Raw genomic sequence first — 12,566 nt, forward strand, 5'->3', positions numbered from 1 at the left:
TCTTGTTTTATACCGTTGCAAAGTCAAAAATCGTGAGTTGAATGATCATAATTCGGCGACCATCTGCAGTTAGTTCCAGTTATAGGGGGAGACCAAGGAGACCAGGCACCTACTTGGTTGCAAGTGATGGAAATCCAGTTGAATAGTGAAGAAGGACATGATTGGTTTTCATAACTAGATTGAGATAAGGACAGGTGTGGTTGGACCCAGGGTCAAACCCCATGGAGGACTCTGTCCCTTTCTAGCTCTCATCTGTGTTTTCCCCAGCTTTATACTCAGGTGGATTTTTGCCACTTGCCAGCAACATGATCCTCAATAACTCTAGGCTTAAGTAGTCGTTAAGATTTGTAATCCCAGAGAAAGAGCCTTTCTGTCCCATCACTCACATAGCAAATCTCTGGAGGGCTCTGACTGGGCCTGTTCATGTCACATGGTCCACTCGGCTCAGTCACTAACCAATGGGATGGGAGATGGGAGACCAGGTAGGCCTCATTATACAGAACGCTGTCTTGGACTGAGCTTTTGCACCAGTGGCCTCCTTGGCCTGGAATGCTTTTCCCCTAAATCTATATGGCTGTCTCTCTTGTTAAGATCTCAGCTCAAAGCGTCCCTTCCTCCGAGAAACCTGACCCAACACCCAATCTAAAGTCATTCTTGTGGCTGGGTGTGGTGGCTCACACCTGTAATCCCAGCACTTTGGGAGGCCAAGGCAGACAGATCACTTGAGGTCAGGAGTTCAAGACCAGCCTGGCCAACATGGTGAAACCCCATCTCTACTAAAACTACAAAAAATTAGCCGGGCATGGTGGCAGGTGCCTGTAATCCCAGCTACTTAGGAGGCTGAGGCAGGAGAATGGCTTGAACCCAGGACTCAGAGGTCGCAGTGAGCTGAGATTATGCCACTGCACTCCATCCTAGGCAACAGAATCAGACTGTCTCAAAAAAAAAAAAAAAAAGTCATTCTCCATCACTCTGTATTAATCAGGATTCAGGTTCAGTGGATGTAACAAAAGCCAAAATACTGATAGCTTGAGATGAAAATTTACTTCTAAGCAATCCAGGGCTGATATGTCAGTGATATGTCGTGAGGGGGTCTCAGCTCTTGTCTCGTTCTGTCATCATCAACACGTCTTGCCCTCCATCTCATGAATAAAGATGGCTGGTGCTGGGCACAGTGGCTCGCACCTGTAATCCCAACACTGGGAGGCTGACATGGGTGGATCACTCGAGTCCAGGAGTTTGAGACTAGCTTGGGCAACATAAGGAAACCACGTCTCTACAAAAAATAACAAAACTATCTGGGTGTGGTAGCACATGCCTATAGTCCCAGTTACTCAGGGGGTCAAAGATGCAGTGAGTCGTGATTGAGCCCCTGCACTCTAGTATGGGAAACAGAGTGAGACCCTATTGCAAAAACAAAACAAAAAAATGGCTGGGCCAGTTCCCATCATCAGGTCCTCTTTTCAGCCAGCGGGAAGAGAAGAACAAGTGGAGGGCGTGGCCCTTCTTTATAAAGTCATGACCCAGAAGTTGCACACATCATTTCTGTCTACACACCCTTGTCTCAAATTAGTCACACGGTCGTGCCCAGTTGTAAGGGAGGCTGGAAATAGTCTAGTGGGCCAGGCATATGCTCAACTAAAACTCCAGAGTTCAGTTACTAAGGAAAATGGAGAGAATGGATAGTGGGGCAAATGGCCATTTCTACCTAATGGAGGTTCTTGGGATCACAGAAACAGTGGTCAGAATATTAAAGAAAAAAGATCCTTAGAGACTATCTGGTTAAACACTCTGATTTTGTAGATGGGGAGACAGACCCAGAGAGGTGACTGTCCAAAATCAGACAGCAAGCTCATCAGTGGCAGACCAAGGCTAGAATTCAGGTCTCTTAACTCCAAGCCCAGTGCTCAAAATTCGGGAAGGGGCTGGGCATGGTGGCTCACACCTGTAATCCCAGCACTTCAGGAAGCTGAAGTGGCAGGATTGCTTGAGGCCAGGAGTTCAAGACCAGCCTGGGCAACAAAGCAAGACCCCATTGCTACAAAAATTTTTTTTTCAATTAAAAATAAAACTAGTGAAGGGATTTGTTTTAGAGGAACTTGAGCTTTATATGTATTATTTCTATTCATGTATTATATGTAACAAGGATATATTCATGTGTTGCTATGTAAATAAAAATTGAAAACTATATGAAAAGGTGTTATCTTCATTAGTGGAGAAATTCAAGTTAAAACCACAATGAGATACCACAATATATCCACAAAAATGCCTAATACTGGCTGGGCGCGGTGGCTCATGCCTGTAATCCCAGCACTTTGGGAGGCCGAGGTGGGTGGATCACGAGGTCAGGAGTTCGAGACCAGCCTAGCCAACATGGTGAAACCCTGTCTCTACTAAAAACGCACACACAAAAAAAATAGCCAGGTGGGTGGTGCGCACTTGTAATCCCAGCTACTCTGGAAGTTGAGACAGGAGAATTGCTTGAACCCAGGAGGCGGAGGTTGCAGTTAGCTGAGATCATGCCACTGCACTCCAGCCTGGGCAACATAGTGAGACCACGTCTCTACTAAAAAATAAAAATAAGGCCAGGCGCAGTGGCTCAATCCCAGCACTTTGGGAGGCCGAGACGGGCGGATCACGAGGTCAGGAGATCGAGACCATCCTGGCTAACACGGTGAAACCCCATCTCTACTAAAAATACAAAAAATTAGCCGGGCATGGTGGCGGGCGCCTGTAGTCCCAGCTACTCGGGAGGCTGAGGCAGGAGAATGGCGTGAACCCGGGAGGCGGAGCTTGCAGTGAGCTGAGATCCGGCCACTGCACTCCAGCCTGGGCGACAGAGCAAGACTCCATCTCAAAAAAATAAATAAAAATAAAAATAACATCAGCGGGGCATGTTGACACACATCTGTGGTCCCAGCTACTTGGGAGGCTGAGGCAGGAGGACTGCCTGAGTCCAGGAGGTGGAGGCTGCAGTGAGCCATGTTTGGCCTGCACTCCGGCCTGGGCTACAAAGGAAGATCCTGTCTCCAAACAAACAAACAAAAAAAATGTCTGGCTCTACTAAAGCTGAACATTTGCATACCTTATGACCCTGTGATTCCACACCTAGGTATTTACCCAACAGCACCTATGTTCATCAAGAGACATGTTCAACAGTGTTCGTAGCAGCATTTTATAATATATGTAATAAGGCTGGGCATGATGGCTCACGCCTGTAATCCCAGCACTTTGGGAGGCTGAGGTGGACGGATCACTTGAGCTCCGGAGTTCAAGACCAGCCTGGCCAACATGATGAAATACCATCTCTACTAAAATACACAGATTATCCGGGCATGGTGGCAGGCACCTGTAATCCCAGCTACTTGAGAGACTGAGGCAGGAGAATTGCTTGAAACCAGGAGGTGGGAGGTTGCAGTGAGCCGAGATGGTGCCGCTGCACTCCAACTTGGGTGACAGAGTGAGAATTCATCTCCAAAAAAAAGAAAAAAGAAGTGTAATAAACAAAATTGGAGATAACCCAAATGTTCATCAACAGTAAAATGTGATCTGTTTATATAATGGAATATTAAACATGTGAGAATGAGTTAACCACAACTACACGTAGCAACATAAATGTATCAAATACAATTTTGAGCGAAAGCAGCAAGGCATAAAAGAGTGCATGCTATATTATTCTGTTTATATACAGTTCAAAAACAAGTAAAACGATGCAATTTGAAGTCAAGATAGTTACCTTTTGGGTGGTAAGTGACTGGGAGTGGACAGGCTGTGGGGGGTTTTTGGAAATTGGTCTTTTTCTTGGTCTGGGTGCTGGTTGCATGGGTATGTTCACTTTGTGAAAATTCACATTTTGAATATTGGGAGACTGAGCCCAGAGAGAAAAATAATTGAATGGAGAGCTCACAGACAGATGGCAGAGCTGGGACCAGAACCTAAGGGGTTAGGTTTCCAGTGACCTTGAAAATTGGACAGTATCAGACATTCTTGGATTCTGTGAAATGCAGCTGAACCTCTGGTCTCCCAGTCGCCCTTCCCACCCCCACTTGTGCTTCATGCTTGTACCACAAAACCAGTTTTGCAAGTGAGTCCCCAAGTGAGTCGGGCTCTCTCTTGCAGGGCCAAAGTCTGTGACTCTGCATTTCGTGTTTCTTCCCAGGCCTGAACCCAGTGAACAGACCAACTTGGAACACAGGAGAAAGTTTTGTTTTTTTGTTTTTAAGAGTTGAAAGGAAGACAATTAGGCCAGGCGCAGTAGCTCATGCCTATAATCCTGGCACTCTGGGAGGCCAAGGCGGGTGGATCACTTGAGGTCAGGAGTTCTAGACCAGCCTGGCTACATGGCGCAACCTCGTCTCTACTAAAAATACAAAAAATTACCTAGGCACAGTGGCGCACACCTGTAATCCCAGCTACTCAGGAGGCTGAGGCAGGAGAATCGCTTGAACCTGAAAGGCAGAGGTTGCAGTGACCCTAGATTGTACCACTGCACTCCAGCCTGGGTGACAGAGTGAGACTCTGTCTCAAAAAAAAAGAAAAAAGAAAAAAAAGAAATGGGCTGGGCGCGGTGGCTCGTGTCTGTAATCCCAGCACTTTGGGAGGTCGAGGCAGGTGGATCACCTGAGGTCAGGAGTTCAAGATCAGCCTGGCCAACATGATGAAATCCCGTCTCTACTAAAATACATAAATTATCTGGGCATGGTGGCAGGCACCTGTAATCCCAGCTACTCGGGAGGCTAAGGCAGGAGAATCACTGGAACCCGGCAGCTGGAGGTTGCAGCGAGCCGCGATGGCGCCATTGCACTTCAGCCTGGGCAACAAGAGTGAAACTCCGTCTCAAAAACGGAAGAAAGTGAGAAAGAGACAGAGAGGGAGGGAGAGGAAAGCAAGAAAAGCAAGAGAGAAAGAGAGAAAGGGAGGGAGGGAGGGAGGAAGGAAGGGAGGGAGGGAGGGAGGGAGGGAGGGAGGGAGAAAGAAAGGAGAGAGGGAGGGAGGAAGAGAAAGAGGAAAGAAAGAAAATTAGATGCATGTTTGTGTGCTCCTAGAAATCTGTGTTGTAGCATAACCAAAACTGTCACCTCAGCAATCCCTGGGGAGTAAGAAAGATGGGGGTGGCGAAGCTCTTCTCTCCCTGCCCCAAGGCTGCTGCCCTTGTTCAGTAAGCAGGCTGAAGCTCCACACCCTTCTCCTTGCCAGTTCCTCACCTGGAGTACTTGTTCCTTGATCTTAACCTGACAACCTCCTTCTCACCATTCAGATCTTTGTTCCTCCCTTGACCACCTCGTCCAAAGAGATACCCTGTCACTGTTCATAAAATGATTCTGTGTTACTGCTTCCACTTCTCGCTTTCTGAAATCACTTTATGTATCTACTCGATGGTTGTCTGCCCCTCCCATGTCCCATGCAGGCAGGAACCTACCTTGTTTCCCACTGAATCCTCAGAGAAGGACAGGGGACACAGAGCCCACAGATGCTAGGTGTTCAGTGAATGAGGTTGGGTGGTGGGGGGCTGGCTTTTTACTTTGTACACATTTGTATTTTGCATTATTATTATTTTTTTTTGAGACAGAGTCTTGCTCTGTCACCCAGGCTGGAGTACAGTGCTATGATGTTGGCTCACTGTAACCTCCGCCTCCCAGATTTAAGTGATTCTCCCGCCTCAGCTTCCCGAGTAGCTGGGATTACAGGTGCCTGCCACCATGCCTGGCTAATTTTTGTATTTTTAGTAGAGATGGGGTTTCACCATGTTGGTCAGCTGGTCTCAAACTCCTGACCTCAGGTGATCCACCCGCCTCAGCCTCCCAAAGTGCTGGGATTACAAACGTGAGCCACCGCACCCGGCCAACATGCATTACTTTTGCAAACAAAAATAAAAGTCTTTTTTTATTCTTCAAAAGAATAAAAAAGCTCCCTGGTGGTCTAGTGGTTAGGATTCCAGGCTCTTACCACAGGGTTCTTAAAAACAAAAAGAGGCCGGGCGCAATGGCTCGCGCCTGTAATCCCAGCACTTTGGGAGGCCGAGATGGGCGGATCACCTAAGGTCTGGAGTTCAAGACCAGCCTGGCCAACACGGCGAAACCCTGTCTCTACTAAAAATACAAAAATTAGTCGGGCGTGGTGGCACAGGCCTGTAATCCCGGCTACTCCGGAGGCTGAGGCAGGAGAATTGCTTGAACCCAGGAGGCGGAGGTTGCAGTGAGCCGAGATCGCTCCCGTTGCACTCCAGCCTGGGGCAACAAGAGTGAAACTCTGTCTCAAAAAAAGAAAAAAAAAAAAGAATAGGCCTGGTGCAGTGGCTCAGGCCTGTAATCCCAGCACTTTGGGAGGCTGAGGTGGGCAAATCAGTTGAGACCACTCTGGCCAACATGGTGAAGCCCCGTCTCTACAAAAAAAATACAAAAATTAGTTGGGTGTGGCGGCATGCGCCTGTAATCCCAGTTACTCGGGAGACTGAGGCAGGAGAATCGCACGAACCTGGGAGGCGAGGTTGCAGTGGGTTGAGATCGCACCACTGCACTCCAGCCTGGGCGACAGAGCGAGACTCCGTCTCAAAAAAAAAAAAAAAAAAGAATAGAAAAAGAAAGAATAAAAAAGCAGGTTACTGCAGTTGGATTTAACTTCACCAAGTTGGATTTAACAAGTTTCCAACTGAAAGCAATTTCCTCCAATACCAACTGGGGACCCTGAGACCAGAGAGGGGCAGGGCCTTGCCCAGGTTCACACAACACTAAGCAAGCAAGGCTGGGTCCCAGCTCCCCTCCTCCCAGTCAACCTGGTACTTCTCGGGGGTATCCGATCCAAAGGAGGCAAGGAGCGGGGTGGGGGATGGGGAGCGGGAAGAGCGCGGTGGGGGAGGGAAGGTGTGGCGGGCAGGGGGTGCGCAGACAGGGCAGAGAAGGTGCTGGTAACGGGGGCTGGAGAGCGCGGAAGGGTGTGCGGGCTGGGGAACCGAGAGGGAGCGGGGAGGGAATAAGGGGCGGAGCGGGTGCAGAGTAACGGAACCGCGCAGTGAAGGCGGGTGACGGGCGCAGAGAGACGCACAGTGAGACGAAGGAGGGAGAGGGGACGGCGAGGGCGACGAGGGAGGCGGATGGAAGAGAGCGAAAGCGAGGGGACAAGGGCGGGGAAAAGGGCAAGGACAGACAGAGGCGGGTCGGGATGGGAGGGAGGGGCGGCCCGCACGATCCCCGCCCCGCCTCCCGGCGCCTGCGCGCCTTCCCCCGAGCCCGCGGGACTTGCGGCTGCGTTCTCAACCGGCTTCCTTGCAACTCAGGTAGGTCCTGGGCCGGGGAACCGGCGCCCAGCCGTGGATGCGCTACAGCGAGAAGGGGACCCAAGGGGTCGGCCGCGGCAAAGGTCCCTAGGACCCCCGCGCCAGCTCACGCTGCTAACGGCAGCTGTAGAGATTCTGCGTGAGGTTCGGGCTCCTGGACTTCGCCTTTCCCGAGCCGTGGAGGTGGGGAAGAAGGGCGAGCAGTTCATGCCTGCAGCGCAGAGCCCCAAACCCGCGCTTTTAGAAATAGAAAAAGCCAGGCCGGACGCGGTGGCTCACGCCTGTAATTCCAGAACTTTGGGAGGCCGAGGCGGGAGGATCACGAGGTCAGGAGTTCGAGACCTGCCTGGCCAACATAGTGAAACCCTGTCTCTACTAAAAATACAAAAATTAGCCAGGTGTGGTGGCGGGCGCCTGTAGTCCCAGCTACTCGGGAGACTGAGAAAGGAGAATCGCTTGAATCTGGGAGTCGGAGGTTGCGGTGAGCAGAGACCATGTCATTGCACTCCAACTTGGGTGACAGAGTGAGACTCTGTCTCAAAAGAAAAAAAAGAAAAAAAAAAAAAAAAGAGCGGGCCAGGTGTGGTGACTCATGCCTGTAATCCCAGCACTTTGGGAGGCTGAGATGGGCGGATCACCTGGGGTCGGGAGTTCGAGACCAGCCTGACTGACATGGAGAAACCCCGTCTCTACTAAGAATTGAAAAAAAAAAAAAAAGGAGATCGAAATCATCCTGGCTAACATGGTGAAACCCCGTCTCTACTAAAAAATACGAAAAACTAGCCGGGTGAGGTGGCGGGTTCCTGTAGTCCCAGCTACTGGGGAGGCTGAGGCAGGAGAGTGGCGTAAACCCGGGAGGCGGAGCTTGCAGTGAGCCGAGATCGCGCCACTGCACTCCAGGCTGGGTGACAGAGCGAGACTCCGTCTCAAAAAAAAAAAAAAAATTAGCCAGGTGTGGTGGCACATGCCTGTAATACCAGCTATTGGGGAGGCTGAGGCAGGAGAATCGCTTAAACCTGGGAGGTGGAGGTTGCAGTGAGCCAAGATCGTGCCATTGCACTCCAGCCTGGGTGACAAGAGCGAAACTCCGTCTCAAAAAAAAAAAAGAAAAAGCCATGGGTCAGGAGCCAGAACCCTCTGCTCTAGTCTTAGCTGTGCCAGCATGACTCCCTGTGTGATTTGGGGGGTAAATTACTGCCCCTCACTGGGTCTCTGTCTACACACGTGCAAAATGAGAGGGTCTTTGGATGAGTCTCCTTAATTCATTTCCTAGACAAGCTTCCTCCAAGGCTTCCCCAGATTCACCGGCAATGCCCCTCCCTAAGTATCAACTTGGCTGTACTTTGAACTCTGGCCCCTCAGGTTTCAAGGGTTTGTCTGGGATCGAACAGGCCTTGTCTGGGATCAGCTCTGTCTGGGGAAAGAAGCTGCACCAGCCTCTGGATAGCAGGCTGAGTCATTTGTTTCTTGTGCCTTGAGTCAGTTCTCTCATCGGCTCTCCTCCTAGGCCAGTGTTATTACCTCCAGTAAAGATCGAAAAGTTGGGGTTCAGAGAGGGCTGGAGACAGACAGCCTGCTCTGTCCTGTCTTTTCTCCTGTGCTGGATTTTAAAAATCCAAATATATTTCATGGTACAGTGGAAGAACTGGTCAGAGAGTCTGGAAGTTTGGGTTCTGGTCCTGGCTGTGCCACTGACCCACTGTGACCTTAGGTAAGTACCTGCCCCTTTCAGGCTCAGTCTACTCTGCCCAGCAGCCAGGATATTGTTCAGATGCTCTGCAAGTCCCTTTCTGTCTTTGACATCCCTAATAATGATAATAGCAATCATAATAATTGTGTCCTGACCTACAAGGTCCTGCCTGAGCTGGCCTCTGTCAACCCAAAGCACCAGACTCCTTGCCCTGCCTCAGGGCCTTTGCACTTGCTATTTCCACTGATGGGAGCACTCACCTACCTCTGCTTCTTGCACATGCATTCTTCTGATCTCCATTGAAACTCGACTTGCAGGGCCGGGAATGGTGGCTCACGCCTGTAATCCCAGTACTTTGGGTAGCCAAGGCTGGGGGATCACTTGAGTCCAGGGGTTGGAGAGCAGCCTGGGCAACATAGTGAGACCCCCACCACCCCACCCCACCCCACTGCCCCGTCTCTACAAAAAATTCAGAAGTTAGCTGGGAATGGTGGCTCCCAGCTACGAGGGGGGCTGAAGCAGGAGGACTGACTGAGCCTGGGAGATCAAGGCTGCAATGAGCCGTGCACTCCAGCCTGGGAGACAGAGATAGAGACCGTGTCTCAAAAAAGAAATTAAAAATAAATAAAAAGAAACTTTACTTGCTTATGACATTCCCTAACTACACAGACTAGATGCATTCCCTGGATTTATATCCTTATGGTATCTATTGAGTTCATTGTATTTAAGTATTTGTGTAGTTCTTTGCCTAATATCCGTATCCCTGTTCTTCAGTGCCTGTAAATGCCATAAGGGCTGGAAATCTGTCCCATATGCTAGCAGCTAGCTCAAAAAGGTGCTCAGAAATGTGTTGTGGATTCAGAATGACTTTCCTAGGGTCACACCATTGGCAGCACCAGAATTTGAACCCAGTCTGTCTGATGTCAGGGCCTGAGCTTTCACCTTACCTGCTGTTTTTCATTCTAGGATCTTGTGCTGTGAAGACATTTCCCAAGTGCTTCATGTTAGCCAGCAAATCTGACCCACAAGGCCTGGAAAGAGGTGATTGTTAGGTTGTGCAGAGGTGGTCTTATCCAGCTCAGCGTCCCCTGGGACCCACTGTGGGACCTGAGGCAGAACTGGGGTGGACTTGGCCTCCTCCATGGCACACCGGCTGCAGATACGACTGCTGACATGGGATGTGAAGGACACGCTGCTCAAGCTCCGCCACCCCTTAGGGGAGGAGTATGCCACCAAGGCCCGGGCCCATGGGCTGGAGGTGGAGCCCTCAGCCCTGGAACAAGGCTTCAGGCAGGCGTACAGGGTCCAGAGCCACAGCTTCCCCAACTACGGCCTGAGCCATGGCCTCACCTCCCGCCAGTGGTGGCTGGACGTGGTCCTGCAGACCTTCCACCTGGCAGGTGTCCAGGATGCTCAGGCTGTAGCCCCCATCGCTGAACAGCTGTATGAGGACTTCAGCCGCCCCTGCACCTGGCAGGTGTTGGATGGGGCTGAGGACACCCTGAGGGAGTGCCGCACACGGGGTCTGAGGTTGGCAGTGATCTCCAACTTTGACCGACGGCTAGAGGGCATCCTGGGGGCCCTTGGCCTGCGTGAACACTTCGAGTTTGTGCTGACCTCTGAGGCTGCTGGCTGGCCCAAGCCAGACCCCCGCATTTTCCAGGAGGCCTTGCGGCTTGCTCATACGGAACCGGTAGTGACAGCCCATGTTGGGGATAATTACCTCTGTGATTACCAGGGGCCTCGGGCTGTGGGCATGCACAGCTTCCTGGTGGTTGACCCACAGGCACTGGACCCTGTAGTCAGGGATTCTGTACCTAAAGAACACATCCTCCCCTCTCTGGCCCATCTCCTGCCTGCCCTTGACTGCCTAGAGGGCTCCACCCCAGGGCTTTGAGGCCGGTGAGGGAAGTGGCTGGGCCCTAGGCCGTGGAGAAAACCCTAAACAAACCTTGGAGACAGGGAGCCTCTTTCTTCACAGCTCTGGACTTTCCCCCTCTGCCTGCAGCCTTTGTCACCTATTCTGATAATAAAGCAGTGAGTGCTGAGCTCTCAGCCTTGCCCCACTAACCAGCTCCTAGCCTCTGCCTTCCCTCATTCTCATTCGCACCCTTTTCCACTAGGAGGCCTCTTCACATCCAACAGGATTCACAGAAGGCCCAACTAGCTTCAAAACCAGGCACTTTCAAACTTGGTTTTAGCAGCAGGGGCCTTTTGTCATGGGAGGTCTGAAACCCCATTATGCAAAACTAAAAACAAACTGAAAAACTGCTGGAGTTGAAGCAGAGGTCCTAAGGTCTCTCTTTCAGCTTCTGAAACACCCTCCCTCTGGAAGCCTGGGGTCAGCGCTTAGTTTGAAAAGCAGGATGCTAAGCCGTCCTGTAGGGACACTGTCCATTAGTACCACATAGTATGAAGAGAATTTAAGCAAGGAACCCCATGACAGTCATGAGAAGAAATCCTGTTGACATGCCTGCCTCATGTTAGGTAATGTGCTAAGTTACTTATATGCACATATAACCCTCAAAGCTACCTCGTTGGGCCTAGGTGGTTTGACCCCCACCACAACTTTACGAATAAGGAAACTGAAATTCAGAGGTTAAGCAGCCTGCCCGAGGTCACAGCCAGCATGCAAAGAAGCCAGGATTGCAATTTAGGCACATCTGAATCCAAAGCCCATTGGCTTGACCACTAGGTTGTAAGTAGATGGGGATGCTTGTCATGTGAAACATGGTACAGTGGAGATTCTGGGAGAATAGGGGAGGTGTCCTAAAGAATGTCAATCTCAAAGGTCACCTCTGTCGCAGGGACCAGTGTGGAGGTAGGAAAGTATGGGGAACAAGGACTGGAGTGTAGGGAGTAGGTTTGTGGGGAGGGGGGAACAATTGGAGGTTGAAGTAGGTTGGGTTTTTCAATTCCTTTTCTCACTTTAGGAAGCTGAGGCAGGAGGATCACTTGAGCTCAGGAGTTCGAGACTAGTCTGGGCGACACGGTGAAACCCCATCTCTACAAAAAATTTAAGAACTAGCCCAGTGTGCTGGCACACACCTTTAATCCCAGCCACTCAGAAGGCTGAGGTGAGAGGATCACTTGAGCCCAGGAGTTCTGTTAAAGTGAGCTACATGCCACTGCACTCCAGCCTGGGCAACAGAGTGAAACCCTGTCTCTGAAAACAAAAACAACAAAAATTTCTCTTCCTGCCTCCCCACCTTCCCACACCTTTCTACTTGGTATTTGCTGGACATCTCTGTGCCTTGCCCAGTGCCAGGGGATGCCACACATTAAAAACATAGGCACACTTCTGGCAGTGTGTTCTGGTGCCAGCAGCCCGGGAGCGTTCTAGAGTGGATGCTGAATTGAGGAGTGGCACTGGGGGTGGCTTTAGATGAGCAGGGGGATGCGGAGGACGTTCCTGCAGCAGGCCCATGAACTGTGGAATAAAGGTTGCTGTGAGGAGCTGGGTTGGTAGAAACATGGCATGGGGACCTTCAGGTGTCAAGAAAGCCTTGGCTTTGACCCAGATTTTTGAGCAGGGGCTGTGCCCAGGCAAAGGCAGGGAAGATCTCTTTGGGACTTGACCAAACCCCTTTTGGTCTGTCTTCC

At 50.7% G+C, this 12,566-nt stretch overlaps 1 protein-coding gene across 2 annotated transcripts; it reads left to right on the plus strand.

The window, feature by feature from the left end:
• Window positions 1-7,212: 7,212 nt before the first annotated feature.
• HDHD3 (haloacid dehalogenase like hydrolase domain containing 3) lies at window positions 7,213-11,038 on the plus strand. Of its 2 annotated transcripts, XM_015436836.3 has the most exons (3): window positions 7,213-7,273; window positions 8,911-8,984; window positions 9,930-11,038. In XM_015436836.3, exon 3 carries the CDS (start codon window positions 10,105-10,107, stop codon window positions 10,858-10,860), a length of 756 nt encoding a protein of 251 aa, XP_015292322.1. In that variant the 5' UTR covers window positions 7,213-7,273; window positions 8,911-8,984; window positions 9,930-10,104; the 3' UTR covers window positions 10,861-11,038. The 2 variants fall into 2 exon arrangements, with proteins under 2 accessions (XP_015292322.1, XP_005581071.1); XM_005581014.4 differs by lacking the exon at window positions 8,911-8,984.
• The last annotated feature ends 1,528 nt before the right edge of the window (window positions 11,039-12,566 follow it).

Source organism: Macaca fascicularis, chromosome 15, assembly GCF_037993035.2.
Source record: "Macaca fascicularis isolate 582-1 chromosome 15, T2T-MFA8v1.1".
Taxonomy (NCBI): Eukaryota; Metazoa; Chordata; class Mammalia; order Primates; family Cercopithecidae; genus Macaca; species Macaca fascicularis.